The sequence below is a fragment of the Cydia amplana genome, chromosome 13 (assembly GCF_948474715.1).
Source record: "Cydia amplana chromosome 13, ilCydAmpl1.1, whole genome shotgun sequence".
Taxonomy (NCBI): Eukaryota; Metazoa; Arthropoda; class Insecta; order Lepidoptera; family Tortricidae; genus Cydia; species Cydia amplana.
The window spans coordinates 3,040,890-3,058,660 of record NC_086081.1 but is presented as its reverse complement, the minus strand read 5'-3'; the positions used below and the strand labels follow the sequence as shown (position 1 = coordinate 3,058,660).

The window sequence follows — 17,771 nt, the reverse complement described above, 5'->3', positions numbered from 1 at the left end:
GCGACCCGCCCCGGCTTCGCACGGGTTAACAAATTATACATAAACCGTCCTCTTGGATCACTCTATCTATTTAAAAAAAACCGCATCAATTACCGTTGCGTAGTTTTAAAGATCTAAGCATACATACAGACAGACACCGAGAAGCGACTTTGTTTTATACTATGTAATGATTGGTATATCATTATAATGATTCATTACACTGTTTTTTTTTTTCAAATAGGAATGAGACTTCGACAAAGACATTTATTGTATTTCAAAATATCCATATTATGCAATAAGTTATTGTTACAAATTATTTATGGTGGTAAGTAATCAAAGTACTAAAACAAGTAAGCTAACTAGGAATTGATTTAAGTACTAGAATCTATTTGTACTAACACTTTCAGTCTCAGTCTTTATCTCTGAATCAGAACAAAGCGAAATATGTAGGTATTCTGAAAGAATACAAGAACAAGACTCGTAAAATTTTACGACCTCGATCGAGACAGTAGCTAAAGAGATAATAAACTGATATAAGGATCATATAAGAGTCTGTCGGGCAAGCTTAGGTATTTAGTGTTAAGGATTTTCTTGGAAACGTCTAGAAGATTAGAAGTAGCTTGTGTCATTTGTTCAACTACTAGAAACGGAGCTGGTTACTTGGTTAGTTAATAAGCATTGTTATTTTAGATTGTAGAGTTGGCTATTGATTTTTTAAATTGTATCAATATCTGGGAGACCGAGCTTTGCTCGGAAAACATATGAAAAATCAAAAATGCGCGCTTTCCCTAGAGAGATAAGACCTAGCTAGATCGATTTTTCGCGCCGCAAACCCCCATATAGCAAATTTCATCGAAATCGTAGAGCCGTTTCCGAAATCCCCGAAGTATTATAAATAAATATACAAGAATTACTCGTTTAAAGGTCATCATCTTCATCTTCCTCGCGTTATTAGATACGTTTTGCCATGGGAAAAGCGTTAATGAAGCGTAAGCATTATCAAGCCCGGAAGCCGAATATTATTAGTTATCTACAGTTAGTTGTATATACAACTCCGACTCGCAAATTGTCCGCTGGGATATTCCCGGATTTATACCAGATAATTTATAGCTTCCGGGATACCTGTTTTGGAGTGATGTTTTTATAATGAGCCCTTAGAAAATTAATAAGCCCTACGTGCTACGTGTTTTAAGTAGATACATATACACCTTCCACACCATCCGGAAGTCGGTGATTTTGAGTGTCTTGTCTTCAAGTTACCACCTGATTAGACCTCCTCGACACATAATACAATAAAGGCACCGTTTTATATGTAAAAGCGGCGCGACCCGCTCACGCCCCGCCCGGAAAACGCGCCTGTGTGACGGAACCTTAAGAGGGATAGATGCTTACCTCCGGAGGCATCCAGGCGTAGGTCCCCGCGGCAGACATCCTGGTGGTCTTATACACCTCCCGCGCCAACCCGAAGTCAGTGATTTTGAGCGTCTTATCTTCTAGGTTGTCGTCGGGAAGAATCGTTTCGCTCAGAAGAACTGGAAAAAAGAAATTAACAATTAATTTAGAAATACAGGATGCCGACGTAGAAACTTAAAAGTAACCGAAACGTTTTAATATTTTTTTACAAGGTAACAATCATAAAACTGAATGATCTCAATATGTAATAGGTGTTTTAAAACAATAATAGACAAGAATATATTCACGATGTAGGCTTAGCTGTGGGCTGTCGATTGGCTAAATGTGACCTAAGCACGTAGGTTTTGGAGGTTATTATGTAGAATAAATTAATGCTTTTTGCTATGCAGTTTTGGTGATATGGCCACAACATGTGCACATAGACGGTGCAAAATAAAAGCAAACAGGTGTGAGCTAATAACTGTTTATAAGTATAGTACCTATGTATATGTTTAGTATATAGGTACAGGTACGTCCGCATGTGAACCACAAAGCGGGGCGTGTTTCCCACCGCGAGCGTGACCGGCGGAACAAGCAGCTTTACGATCGCAACACCACAGGCTCATTGAAAATTGAGAGCTTGCCTGCACTACAGTACACATTATTCGATTTCATGAAACCTAACATTAAAATTTACATTATAATTATTATTAAAATTACATTATAATTACCTACAATTGAAAACAGGACCATTCTTTATTGCGAGTTCTCGATATTTCGGAAAAGTTGCAAGCACCACCGTCACAGACGTACTGAGATTTCTAAAGGCTTCGTCACACAGGCGCGTTTCCCGGGCGGGGCGTGAGCGTTTTATATGTAAAAGCGGCGCGCCCAGCTCACGCCCCGCGCGGAAAACGCGCCTGTGTGATGGAACCTTAAATGTGGTAAAATCACATATCATATATGATATCGTCGTACAGTCATCATTAAAACATACTGACAGCCCAAATAAATAAACATTATCATAACAGACCTTGTTACCATGGACGTAAAGACGTGTTCCGATAAATTTGGCCACTTTGGCCGCACTACCTATTTGGTGCTAACTATACATACCCTCTTTCCTATTCCATTTCAAATCTCAACTACCATCATCTCCATTCGTAAACCTTATTGCGACGACATAAGGTTCACATATGGTCAGCTATTACGAGAGTCGCTGTTAGTGTTTTAGTTGACGCGGTGCGCCTACGCATACGTTACTCTCTACACTCATCGTACTACGAACTGTGCTATAAATCAGTCTACAAGCTGTTTCAGTAACACGTATTCACTTGAAGGGGGTTCTCCCGTGCGTTTCTGTTTAGTTTCAATGATTAAGGCATTCTATTTATCATTAAGATTGTGAAAGTATGATTAAAAACTAGTCCATACAGCCCTATTCATCTATTCATTATTTTCAGTACAACTGATGCTTGGTGGATGACTAGATTTACAGAGAACTGCAAAATTGCATGGACACGTTATGAATGAATTCATCAGAGAGATTATGGCAATTCACTCGCTACTCTCCGGATTCTATTATAGAATGCTTCGCTACGTTCAGGATTTAATGTACGCCCTCGCCATAAATGTTACTTTGCTTCCTTATGACACAATCTACTATTTATATCACCAGTTATTTTTCTTAACATTTAAGAAGATATAAAATATGTATAAGTATTCGAAGCAATTAGGTCCTGTCCTAGTCTTCGAAATCCCAAATAGGAGCTACCTCTTAAAAAGTTATAATGTGATATATTTTCGTTCATTACTGTAATGTAATACTGTTTTGTACACATGTGTTCTGTTACATTAGCGTGCAATACCTGATTCACAGAGTACACCTCGGAATAGCTTGTGGACATTTCTTATTCATCGACCAGCGACTACTTCGCTTGCTACATTGCTTATGTCTTCAATCAGTGTAATTTCAGTGGATCAGGCGATCTGAATTAGATATGGGTCATTCGATGATGCCTTGTAAAGTCGCAAGTAATACGGCAAAGTGAAGAAGACCGTCCACATGCTCTTTCGTCACAGAATAAAATACTCGATACTCGTAATAGTACTAGGCACAGAGGGTTCACTCTCTAACAAAACGCACTATTACGACAAATATGACGGCTAGGTGGCGCAAACGCGAGCAGGCGTCTGTTCTGTAGCGATGCGCGGCAACTATTATGGCTAGACACCAAAATTGGTGTGGGCCGCATGTACCTGTAGGTGTAAAACAAAGCCAGACCGTGACCCACAAGTCCGATTAAAAAAAAAGTCCTGCTTAGCTTTATTTAAAAAGATTGTGTCGTCACTACATAGTATAAAAAAAAAACAAAGTCGCTTCCCGCTGTCTGTCTGTCTGTGTGCTTAGATCTTTAAAACTACGCAACGGATTTTGGTGCGGTTTTTTTTAATAGATAGAGTGATTCAAGAGGAAGGTTTATGTATAATTTGTGAACACGTGCGAAGCCGGGGCGGGTCGCTAATTATATATAAAACATATGGCTGTATTTTAATTTGTAATGAAATGCCGGCATCATAATCCAAAGCCTATAATAACAATAAAGTAATTGATTTCCGCATCTATCAAGGCAATTGGCTTAAACTTTACGATGCCTCTACCAACTGGCATTAAGCCCGTAAACTACCATCTTTATACAGTAAGTCTAAGGATACAGACAATACAGTATATTGACTCCAGACATGTAAACTGTTCTATATACCAGTGTTGGCCGAAACGTTAATGCAATTGAAAATGTTGGCCATTAACCATTATAAATTGAACCTTAAACCGTAATGGACGATTACAGTTTACGGTTCAATTTATAATGGTAAATGGCCAACATTTTCAATTGCATTAACGTTTCGGCCAACACTGCTATATACACATAGTTTTCCTTTCCTTAAAAACGTGACGTGGCGATAACACAAATATAATAGGTAACTAACAGTTTAACACAGGTGCAGTAGGTTCAATCAGCAGTTTTTGATAAATCGCTTTTTTAGATCACAATATCCACAATACGGTTGCTAAATTTTTTATTAGGAATCTTGAGGCCTTTTTCTAGTAACTGTAACTTCATCGATTCGAAACCTTCTAAAAATGCGCAATTTTATTTTTGATCGAACTCATCGATTACTTTTTGTTTTGTAAACTTACAAAAATTAAAATAATCGCGATCTCGGGCACGCACAAGTGTCAGAAAAAATACTGAACTTACGGAGCCCTAAGAAAAAAAAACGACGTTCGCGGTATCATTTTAAACTTTTTAAAGTATTATTTTAGGCTCAGTTGCTATATTAGCGCCAAAAGAGCATCATATAGCGCTTGCGACAGTAAAGTCGAGAGGCTTATGTCCTGTGTATAGTAAATAATAGTTAAAGTACTGTCGGCTACGTTACTTGTGCCATTGTGGGTGGTTGTTATGCCGTTGATCCCAGAGTTTCCTGCTCGGCTCTTTCTAAATACGGCGCCATCGTGGAGAAACGTTCAATTAAGGAAAAACAATGTGATTGGATTTCGATTTAGGTTGGACCTTTGAACCCGATTGATGTATGAGTTTCCTTCCCTTAACGCAGATACATGTAACTATTGGTTCTAACTAAATTTTAACATATAAATTAAATGAAAATTTTATCGCTTCTGAATGTATATATAACTTTTTAAACTCCAACGATCTGCAGCTTGCCTTTCTTAGGTCTGTCTTAAGGCTTCGACACAGGCGCGTTTTCCGGGCGACGCGTGAGCGTGTTATGTGTAAAAGCAGCGCACCCCGCTCACTCGCCGCCCGGAAAACGCGCCTGTGTGACGAAGCCTTTAATGCAACTTAGAGTCACAGTGAATGATACATGACATGAGTTGTCATTGTCACTGCGGATGGTGTAAAATTTGTCAATCGTCAGTTATAAATCATTTGTTAGTTGCATGCTCATGATCTAGAACTCCAAGTAAGTCGATTTTATCCACTACGAACTTAATAAGTAATACATAATACCAAGATTTACACACGGCCATAATCGTTGGGCATTTCCAAAATCATTTTTAAAGAACTATCAGGAAGCATCAATAGGAAATATTAACGAATAAAACCTTGAGGACGGATACCCCATTGCCACATTATCGGTTAAAGTGGTTAAACCGTATAAATTACGATTCTGCGCACGTTGTTGCGCACAATACGCCATTATGCGCCTAGCCCAATATTTCGACCGACAACGTGCGCGATCAAAGTGCCGCGAGTTTCAATTGGACTGTAAAGGTTCCGTCACACAGGCGCGTTTTCCAGGCGGGGCGTGAGCGTTTTATATGTAAAAGCGGCGCGGCGCGCCCTGCCTGGGAAACGCGCCTGTTTGACGGAACCTTTAAGGGCCACCGGCCACCCCATACTAGCATCTTTTGAGCGTCGGCGTCTAGTCATCGCTATGGAAAATGGCGTCGCTGCGCAGTTGCGCCAGCGTTGCGTCGGGCAGCAGACAAAGTCGACTAGATGCTGACGCTCGGGAGACGCTAGTGAGGGATAATTAAAGGCTTTCGTTTTGACATAGTAACAATATAACAAAACGCAAATGACATAGCAAAACAATGTAATTGTAATGAATGGCATAGCTTTGAATAAAAATAGTCAGGAAAAAGATATTTTGTCACCATCAAGGTATACTAAAGGTTCCGTCACACCGGCGCGTTTTCCGGGCGGGACGTGAGCGTTTCATATGCAAAAGAGGCGCGCCCCGCTCACGCCCCGCCCGGAAAACGCGCCTGTGTGACGGAACCTTATAGTTATTCAGTGTGATCGTTGCTTTATTTAGTTCGACACGCCACAAGGCGGTGTGTTTGAAGCTAGCCGAGATATAGTTAACACGCAACGTCGCCGTGTGAATGGCTTATCCATATGTATCCACTTAATTAGAGCCTCGAGGTGCGACACTAAGGAGCGCGGCACATAAACTCCATTCATTGGAGTTGTCTTATTTGGTCAACGAAATGGGGTGAAAGTTTATAAGCTTAAAATTTATCGTTCAACAAACTGTATTTTAAGTACAGAAGAAAATGCTTATACTCGTATAATTGTCAATTAGGTATTTATTTGTTTAACAAAGGAAAATGTTCAAATGGGGGACTTAATGCCAAAAGGCACTACTAGTTTACTATTACTAGGTATATGTTGGTGAAGAAGAGATTCAATAACTTACAAGCAGAATTTATCAGTCCAAAGTTCCAAACCAGTCAGAACAAAAATCGAAAGGCGTAAATCAGCGCACACCTGAAAGTTACGATTGAGCAAATTCTAAACTACGTATAAAATAAGTTTTTAATATTAGATTAAAAGCTTTCTTTACGGACCTCACATCGAAGAAATCTTTATTAAAAGTATAAAAGACAATATCTTGACCAGTAAGGTGTGCATTCGAGTTTGTGTGCAAGATACCCCGTCGGGTCGTTCAAAGTGCATTCAAAAAGGCCTTCGTCAAATAAGATAAGATCGCAACTGTGCCCTCTGGCCACAATGAGAGTGTAAACAAAAAACAATAGGCTCATTATACAACTCGCACGCAGCTCGCTATACTCGGATCGATTGATTGAAATTCGCGGTTTGTGTGGCCGCGTGAACTTTACCTTATGGGATATCAATGATTTAAAAAAACATGCAACAACGGTTGCACTCCGGGAGTGCCGATAGAAACTCACCTCAATATGTTACCGACGCCCGGTAACACTATTACACCGTACTCTATTCTATTTATTTATTATATATTATTATCATTCTCAAATAAGATCACACTTTTTCATTGACATGTTTATTTACATACTGCCATGACAACGTCAAATTATTTGAACATAGGTAAAGAGTCTTGAAAAGGAGTCCGCAACATAAATGTCAAATAACATTGAGTTTTTCTTTATTGATTTAAATGCCATTTAAATTATGAGTGGCCACCTTACGGGGCTTACGGTCACGTGATCGCCTTACGCTGTCTCGAGTTTATCATTTTTTCCCCACCTCAAAAAGTGCCCAGCGCCGCTAAAGAAGTTTTCACTTCAAAAAACAATTAGCATGACTGCTATAGTTATTGGCCGCTCTTAATAATAAAGGCTTCGTCACACAGGCGCGTTTTCCGGGCAGGGCGTGAGCGGGGCGCGCTGCTTTTACATATAAAACGCTCACGCCCCGCCCGGAAAACGCGCCTGTGTGACGGAACCTTAAGGTTTCAATTGGCTTGCTTCTTTCCGATTTGTTAGGAAATACCAATTACTATGTAGTGGCCTCTATAGCAGTCACCCTAGAGTAATTCCGGGATATATGTATAGCCAATATAGCCATAAGGGCAAGATGGACAATCGAAATATTTAAAACACCGCCGAGTTGATCAAAGTGCATCCAAAAAGGCCTTCTGGTAATTAGATAAGATCGCAACTATACCTTCTGGCCATAATGAGTGTAAACAAAAAACAAATGGTTCATTATTCAATATGCTATATTCAGATATCTTGATTATTGCCTGACTGAACTTTGCCTTATGAGGTGTGAATGGGTTTTCAAAATGGCTAATAATTGACCTCAGATTGATCAAAGCAAAACAATCATATTGTTAGTCGCAATCATCGATTTGCGAAAGTTCATACGTTAACTTTATAATTGTCAATATATTTTTCATCTTTTTGTAGGTTATTTCATTCAAATAGTTATTTATTATATCCATTTCGCCGGCCATTTTTTTCCTACTTTGTCGTTAACAGACGGAAAAAACAAGTTTATCTGTCCCTCTCTGCAGAAAGTGTTGGACGAAAAGGCCTCTACCTTTATACTCCAATATATATGACTCCAATGGATATCTTCGAAAGCGGGGTAGTTTTGAAAATATCGACTAAAGGCAGGCGCGTTTTCCGGGCGGGCCGTGAGGGGGCGCGCCGCTTTTACATATAAAACGCTCACGCCCAGCCCGGAAAACGCGCCTGTGTGAAGGAACCATAAACCAGAAGCACTTCATACTTCACGTATATTTCGCCACGACGGCGTCACTATCCAAGCATTCGCGAATTAGATCGCATTACCATGTCAGCGACTGTGGCGCTTCAAGCTGACGTCCTGTCGCTTTGTGCGCGTCTTGACTGACAGCTGAATCGATACGGCCTCGTTTCGAGCCTCATGGGTCAAATGCACCTACTCAGGGGGCCTACCGCGAAGTTTGCAATTCGGAGGTTTTCATTTCTGTCCTTTCACTCTTTTGTTATACGGAGGAGAAAAATAAATTGTAAAAAATCCACACTTATCAATCATACTAAGATCATATTTACATAAATTCGAAATACTTTAACCGTCTTCTGCGCCGGTCAGCAATGTGTCGTGTCGCGTCGCAAAAAAAAAAGTATTAGTTTCCAAAAATGTACCGTAGGTAATAGGTATAAAAGCCATGCAGAAATTGTCTGCTGGAATCGAAGGAAGCGCCTGGCCTGGCCCCGTCTCGTAAATATTAGACCAAACCAAAGTAGGTCAACCTTAAAAATAGTTCCTATTCTAGTATTTACAAATAGCTAGAGGTAGGTATTTGTCACGAACACTGAATAATATACAGAGCACAAATTCAATCATACAAAATTTAAAGTAAAATATCCAATACAAATATTCTTTCTAGAGGAGTCTCAATAGAAGAAAATATTAAATTAATTAAGTATAGGTAAATAACTGGCGGTCTTATCACTGATGAAATCGATCCCTTCTAACTTCTAAGCAAAGCAAGCGTAGCGCAAAATAATAATTTTATACATGTTAGTAGAACAAAACAAAGTAACAATAGTAGTGGAATATGAAATTGCTGTTCTAATTAAAAATCGTTATTTCGAGTTCATTTCTCAATTGAAAATTCCAATGAAGGTCTCGATCTCGAAAAGTACTTGATAAGTTGATATACATTTTTGTAAATCTACATATTTAAAAGAAGCCTTTACCAATGAGACATGTCGGCTCCGTTGCGTTACAAGTTACAAACAATGCAAATGAGATGAAGAGCAGTTAGCAATAAAAGTTTAAAGTAACTTATTTCTCGTCGAATATTTCGAAATAGGAAACCGGTGCGTTATTCTCATCTGTTTGTTCTTTAAAGGGGCCCACTGATTAACAGTCCGCCGGACGGTTTCGGCCTGTCAGTCAGAACAAAAAGTTGACAGTTCCGAACGACTGACAGGCCGATACCGTCCGGCGGACTGTTAATCAGTGGGCCCCTTAACAATAAAATTATCTGGCTTCATTTTGCCTTCAAAAGGTGTCTGATAAATGTGTCTCATCCTAAAATTCCTGAATTTTGTGATGTGACTCAGGCTATTTACGTCGAGGGGGGTCCTGATGACAAATTCAAGATTAGTATATCTTAAATAACTTAACGTAAGCTATAGTATACAGGATGCTTCCTGTAACAGGAGCAATAAATTAAACTAAAAGCTGTATTCCTCAAACTGACCAACATTTGCTCAGCGACTTTTAAAAATTATGAATCCTTTAGACTTCCTCTTTTTCATACAAAATAAATATTGCCTTCAATGTATGCTGACATCAGTGTGTTTGACGTTGCTTGTCACAGTTGTCACGCTTTAAACATAACAAAATTTGCAATACATTGCGTCTTAGAATAAACTTTAAAGTGTAATAAAAATCAAAACATGAGGTATTTTCAAAAGTTGCTGAACAAATGTTGGTCAGTTTGAGGAGTACAGCCTACAGTTTAATTTATTGCTCCTGTTACAGGAAGCACCCTGTATAGCTTACTGAGTGTGGTCTGGAAGGGCGCATGCCGATTTAGTTTGTCTTTTACCGACCGATCGCAGCGTGTAGTCCAATTTGGCAATAAATATTATATAAACAACCACTGGGTTGAGGTTGCCTGTCGGTAGCAATAAAGGCTTCGTCACACAGGCGCGTTTTCCGGGCGGGGCGTAAGCGGGGCGAGCCGCTTTTACATATAAAACGGTCACGCCCTGCCCGGAAAACGCGCCTGTGTGACGGAACCTTAAAGAAATGTAAGGTGCATTGGGGTAACTTCGAAAGCGGAATAATTATTAAAAGTCACCAATATCTACTAAACAAGAAACATGTCAGCATACTTTGCAAACACTTACGCTTCTGCAAGAACGCCTACCAAGTTAGATATTAGCAATTTTCAAAAATACCCCGTTTTCGAAATTATAGAATCTACCTGTATTAATAAAAACCCGGCCAAGTACGAGTCGGACTCGCGTTCCAAGGGTTCCGTACATTAAGTCCGACTCACGCTTGACTGCACATTTCTAATAGGTTTTCCTGTCATCTATAGGTAAAGAACTATTTTGTGTATTTTTTTCAAAATTTTAGACCCAGTAGTTTCGGAGATAGGGGTGGGGGGGGGGGGGGGGAGGTCATTTTTTGCCTACTTTCTTGAATAACTGCTAAACTATTTATCCTAAAATTATAACCAAATATATTTGACATTCTTACAATGAGCTGTTTCATTTGATAATGTAACACGATATAGTTTGAAAAACTTTATTTTTTAATTTCCTCATTTATTCCCCAAAAATGGCCTCCATATTTAAAATTCATTTGTTTACGTTACATGTCCGTCTTTCGGTCACAAACTTACATATGTACCAAATTTAAATTTAATTGGTCCAGTAGTTTCGGAGAAAATAGGCTGTGACAGACGGACAGACAGACAGACGCACGAGTGATCCTATAAGGGTTCCGTAGCCAAATTACAAAAAACGGAACCCTTATGGATTCGTCATGTCTGTCTGTCCGTCTGTCCTTCTGTCCGTCTGTCTGTCCGTCCGTATGTCACAGCCACTTTATTTCTGAAACTATAAGAACTATACTGTTGATGGTAAGTAGATGTATTCTGTGAACCGCATTCAGATTTTCACACAAAAATAGAAAAAAAGAACAATAAATTTTGGGGTTCCCCATACTTAGAACTGAGAGTCAAAAAATTTTTTTTCATCAAACCCATACGTGTGGGGTATCTATGGATAGGTCTTCAAAAATGATATTGAGGTTTCGAATATCATTTTTTTCTAAACTGAATAGTTTGCGCGAGAGACACTTTCAAAGTGGTAAAATGTGTGTCCCCCCCCCTGTAACTTCTAAAATAAGAGAATGATAAAACAAAAAAATATATATGCTATACATTACCATGCAAACTTCCACCGAAAATTGATTTGAACAAGATCTAGTAAGTAGTTTTTTTTTTACGTCATAAATCCCCTAAATACGGAACCCTTCATGGGCGAGTCCGACTCGCACTTGGCCGCTTTTTTCCTTTTGAGGTACGGAACCCTAAAAACGGTGCAAATTGTTAACTATTTTTAAGTCTCTCGAGTGTAATTAACATTGTTTTACGAGTGTTTCATTTAAACATGCAATAAATACACAGTTAAATTGGAGCTTTAAATAGAGTGTGGAACCCCTCACGCTCGTACTCTTGGGAGCGCAGTGATTAATCGTGTTAAATATCGAGTACGAGGTACGAGTGACAAAGCGCCTAAAGCGGCCATTTGAGTGGCCTCTGTGCGGGGCAAATTACGTTTGGAAGGGGATTTGACCAACCACAGACACGCAGGTACGCGTGTACAAATGAAAAATACGTGTACGAATTGCGTTTCGGGATTTGACAAACCACAGAGACACACATATTATTTTTTAAAGTACAAGCTTAGCAGTATCGGATAAACGCGAATAAGACCAGCTAGAAAACAAAAAAACCGTGTGACTGTGAAATGGCCCGTTCGCGCTCGCATTCCTCCCAGGAGCCATCGATATAAATCTGCGGGCTGACCGCATCGCGTCCGGACGCGATGCGGTCAGCCCGCAAACCAGATTCCTCCCATTCTGATATGCAGGTTAACGCAGTTAATTAACAATCGCGTGCTGGACGCTGGAATTACTGGATACAGAGGGCCTACCGCGAACCACGTTCGACGTGTTGCCTCCCTGTCACACTTACGTACGAATTTACAAGTGCGACAGAGAGGCAACACGTCGAACGTGGTTCGCGGTAGGCCCTCTGGGCTGGTTACGCACAAATTCAACGGGCGAGTAGATATGATGGCAGATATTATTTATTAATTCAATTTTTTATTTTATTCAGGTAATTACAACACAATATCTAAACTTAACGGTTCATATGACTTGTCTGACACATATCACTTTATATCCCTTCTTTATAAATATACCGCGGCCGCAACTTTGAATATAAAAAAAACCGGCCAAGTGCGAGTCGGACTCGCGCACGGAGGGTTCCGCACCACCAACAAAAAATAGAGCAAAACAAGCAAAAAAAACGGTCACCCATCCAAGTACTAACCCCGACCGACGTTGCTTAATTTCTGTCAAAAATCACGTTTGTTGTATGGGAGCCCCACTTAAATCTTTATTTTATTCTATTTTTAGTATTTGTTGTTATAGCGGCAACAGAAATACATCATCTGTGAAAATTTCAACAGTCTAGCTATCACGGTTCGTGAGATACAGCCTGGTGACAGACGGACGGACGGACGGACGGACGGACAGCGGAGTCTTAGTAATAGGGTCCCATTTTTATCCTTTGGGTACGGAACCCTAAAAACCGGTATTAAAAAAGGTGTGATTGCTCAATAAAAGTTTTAATTGCCTGAAATCTGTCAAACCTCTTGCGCGGCATTACTATATTTGACGTTGTCAACACGCGTTATTGAGAGAACATCCTGTTTTGTCCAGTCGCCATCAGATATATTCGAGTGGCATGGTGTTCACAAATATCTGAACACGCCTCTATTGCCAAGATGTTAGAGTGCGTGTTCAGATGATTTTGAGCACTTCGCCCGCTCCGATGTATCTGATGGCGACTGTCCAACGTTCATCAACACATGATAATTATTTGCAGCTATGGTGCAGTGCAGTCGAAACTGTTGTAACGTATCGATTGGTCAACTACTTCATGCATTTAAAATTTTAATAATAGGTTGCGGGTAAATGTCAGGGCAACTTTCTAAAGACAATATATCGATATCGATAGTTAGTCATGGAAATAACGATGAACAAGCGTATGGTCTCACGTATAAAAAAAAACCATAGAACCCCTTTCACTTTTTGATGAGTATGTGAGTGATTTCCGTTGTTGTGTAGAATAGTTAATCATTTATTCATGTCGCGTAAGAACGAAACACGTTTTAAAGACACGCATATGTTAATGTGAAAAAGTTCTTTATCGATAATATCGTTAAACAATAGATTCATTTATTAACAACGCCACACTTGAATGAATCTTAATGCAAAAGTAGAAAAAATAGTGATTGTGAATAATATGTAATTATCACTTCTATCCGTCGGTGGATTTTATATCAATGGAATAAGAGTTTACGAATTGTCACATACATTGTTGACGATGGTATTACCATCGCCTACAGTGTTAACTGTACATCGGTGGGCCTTATGCCTTTTGTAATAAGGTCCACCGATGTACAGTTAGGAGTGTTGCTGTTTGTTCTTACCTCATAAGTTACATTTGTCCAGCCCACAGAACAAGTTAGAATGGCGATGCGAGCAGGGTACGTGTCGCCGCCGGTTTTGAGCAAACGCTCGCATGCTACTCGCCCGCGCTGACCGAAAACGAAGTAAACATGCATTTTTGCACCAGAATAACCTTCAGATTAAGAAGCCAGACATCAAATCTGTCTAAAGGAGGTGGAGGAGGTTCTAGAGAGATTCAATCCAACTTTTTCATTCATACCCTAATAGTGTAGTACTTAAAGGCTTCGTCACACAGGCGTGTTTCCCGGGCGGGGCGTGAACAGGGCGCGCCGCTTTTACATATAAAACGCTCACGCCCCGCCCGGAAAACGCGACTGTGTGACGGAACCTTAAGTGTTTTAATTAAATTAGGGGATGTGACCTTCAACGGCCGAGGAGTGTGGCATCTCAAATACGAATTCAATCGCTTTGGCGGCCGGATTCAGAGGATCAAGTCATTGATTACCTATCACTAGATAAAGCATACGTACCGGTCACAAGTATATAAAAGACGAAGAAAGAATATAATTATAAAAGAAGATCTATATCTCACATTCTTTTCTTTTAATTCGTAGTACCTATGTACTACGAATTAAAAGAAACTTGGTGAATATATTTTTACTCGGTGTCCCGTTGAACACGAACAACGTGTCAGGGTTCGAAACATCGGGATGTAGGTACTGTAAATTAAGTATACACGATATAATCTGTTAAAAAACATATAACTGCAAAAGCAACTCTGTCTGTCAGTTACGTCACTTACGTCTTAATTACCACGGAACCGAGTTAAATGACATAACCGCTGGCTGGCGGCGACGCCGACAAGCGGCCGTCAAACATTATAATGGGGGATCTAGTAAGGGGAGATCTAATAAGGGGTGGAGTACTCGCGTTGAATAATTCACAAGAAGCGCGGGAAGTAAAGCCAACAGGATATAGATCCGGTTCCTCTTGTCTAGCTAGAAAAGTGTTTAAAGTATGCGAAAGCCCAAATTAATTATATACATGTATATCTTAATTAATATCTGTTGAAGCACTTAACAAACGAAACACAATATACATCTAGTCAGGACGATTGCTTCTCCATACAAATGTAGACCCTATTTTCCTCCTTGGATGTTGTCAGAGCTACTAACTCTTTTAACGCATTCACTGCCAGGGGGCGTGGTCTAGGAACAAACTTGTATGACGGTCGACGCACGGTGCGGTCGTCGTCGGTGCGTCATTACCAGTCCGCAGGACGATTTTGGCCTGTCAGAATAAAAAGTTGACAGTTCCGAACTGACAGGCCGATATAGTCCGGCGGACTGATAATAAATCAGTGGACCCCCTTAAGGTTCCATCACACAGGCGCGTTTTCCGGGCGGGGCGAGAGCGGGGCGTGAGCGTTTTATATGTAAAAGCGGCGCGCCCCGCTCACGCCCCGCCCGGAAAACGCGCCTGTATGACGGAGCCTTTAAGGATACGAAAGATCACATGCGTCTGTTGCGATTGGAACATGGCCTGCAAGTTTTTGGCTGCTTTAAATTGACTGAAACGATGCATTGTGCCATGCTTTCTACAATATCGAGTAGGACATATATCGACATTATACCGGTGGTAATATAAAAGCTTATCTCTTTAGAGCTGTACTTTCAGAATAATGAGGGATTTGCGCAGAGGTTTGGCAAGCTTGCGAGGGAATTAATTCAGAAAAGTTCGGGCAAAGGCCGTTACGGAGGCTGATTCTGTTTTATCAATGGAGTTGGCAACTGCCAAAGGCTTTTATAGACGGCGCCAGCATAGGTTTTACTTGTCTGTGTAGTTTTGTTCTGAGATTTAGCTAAAAGGGCTAGCATCCAGGCCAAAAAATTTCAAAAACAAAACAAGAATTTGACACGATTCGTACTGACAGGTAAAACCTATGCTGGCGCCATCTGTGAAAAACTTTAACCAGCCAACCCCATTTGATATGGTCAATCTTCATCCCATTTGGATACAATCTTGAATGTGTTATCAGGCATCTCACGCGCACCAATAGGAGCGAGTGAAATGCCTTATGATTCCTGATTGCATTACGCGTTAGCGGCTGACGCTGATTGGTGCTCACGGTCATCAATACACCTTTTAAAGGCTTCGTCACAAAGGCGCGCTATCCGGGCGGGGCGTGAGCGTTTTAAATGTAAAAGCGGCGCGCCCCGCTCATGCCCCGCCCGTAAAACGCGCCTGTGTGACTAAACCTTTAAAACAAAGTCCCCCGCCGCATCTGTTTGTATGTTCGCGATAAACTCAAAAACTTCTGAACGGATTTTCATGCGGCTTTCACCTATCAATAGAGTGATTCTTGAGGAAGGTTTAGGTGTATAATTTGTTAACCCATGCGAAGCCGGGGCGGGTCGCTAGTATTAACATAAGAGGAAAACCATATCAAATTGTTATAACACAATCGGACTCACGGGCGAGTTCGCCAAGTTTATGTTTTGCCAATTCTAGACTCTGCTTATAGCTGCAAAGTTTTTATTGAGAGGGGATACTCCCTCCGTTTTGGCTAGGTAACGATTCTTCTTCATTTCGTCGCTATACTTACTCAACCTCATATCTGCAACAATCATTTGATGGAAATGTCGCTTTTCTTTCATTCGGAATACGGGTGTTTTTGTCATCAAATGAGTGTTGCAGATACGAGGTTGAGTAAGTATAGCGGCGATTTGCTATTCTAACATTCTGCGATATGAATATAAAGTGTTATGCAAGTTTAAGGTAAGTTGCAAATGAAGATAAAAGGAGTTTGATGGAGATATGAATTAGGAGTTATGGTCAATAAAATACGTATTACTGACGCAGTTTGTTTACTATGTATTACGAAATATGAAAATAAATGTCTTGCTCAGACAAATATCAAGGTGTATTTTATATTCACAGGAGTATTAAGATAAAAGACATTTTAAACATACAAAAAAATATATTTAAGATGCATATCCAATTCACGGCATTTAACGAAAGCGATGTTATAACGTATATCATATGATTGCATGTAGTAGTAGTAATAGTAGTAGTAGTAGTAGGGGGTGTCTTTATTGTACAAAAAGACAAGACATATTAAAAATAACATACGAGTAGTGAGAAGTACAAAGGCGAACTTATCCCTATGAGGGATCTCTTCCAGTTAACCTTTGAACATGTGCATGTACTTCAAGCGGGTGTATGTACACACAGCGGCAAAAGTGCATACCCACTTTGTGAATGGAATAATTCATAAAATGGGTACCTATGCATTGCTGTACATGCAGTGAAACGAGGCAAGGATTGATCGCCAGTTTAATATAGGGCAACAAACACCTATTAGGTTATTAGGGCGAGCTTTCTCAAACGGCGAAACAACAGGAAGATCCCATCACCGTTCGGTTCCGAGCCCGACGTTGACAAACGACTTCTGAATAATTGACGTGGAAACGAGGTTCGGACTTTTATTGTTACACGTGAAATGCCTTTTTTTTGGGACAATTTGTTTATTTTCATTAGTGTCCGACGTCCGCGCCTGACCGAAAGTTTCATCTTCGGCATTAGATACCCCACACTAGCGTCTTTTGACTCTTGAGCGTATTAGGAAGGTAGGTAGTCAACTATGGCTGCTGCTCGACGCAACTGCGCAGCAACGGCATTGTCCATAGCGCTGACTAGACGCCGATGCTCGAAAGACGCTAGTGTAAGGTGGCCCTACAAATCACGTTTAGGCCAGAGGTGCGGTTTCGGCTGAAACTAGAGCAAAACGGTATATCTTAAGGTTCCGTCACACAGGCGCGATTTCCAGGCGGGGCGTGAGCGGGGCGCGCCGCTTCTACATACAAAACGCTCACGCCCCGCCCGGAA

At 40.5% G+C, this 17,771-nt stretch overlaps 1 protein-coding gene across 1 annotated transcript in view; it reads right to left on the bottom strand.

Moving 5' to 3' along the window:
• Positions 1 to 17,771, bottom strand: part of LOC134653367 (mitogen-activated protein kinase kinase kinase 11) — an 86,695-nt gene that overhangs the window by 19,127 nt on the left and 49,797 nt on the right. The window contains exon 2 of the mRNA XM_063508704.1: positions 1,372 to 1,511. Coding sequence (XP_063364774.1) covers positions 1,372 to 1,511 — 140 coding nt within the window. The remainder of the gene's footprint in view (positions 1 to 1,371; positions 1,512 to 17,771) is intronic.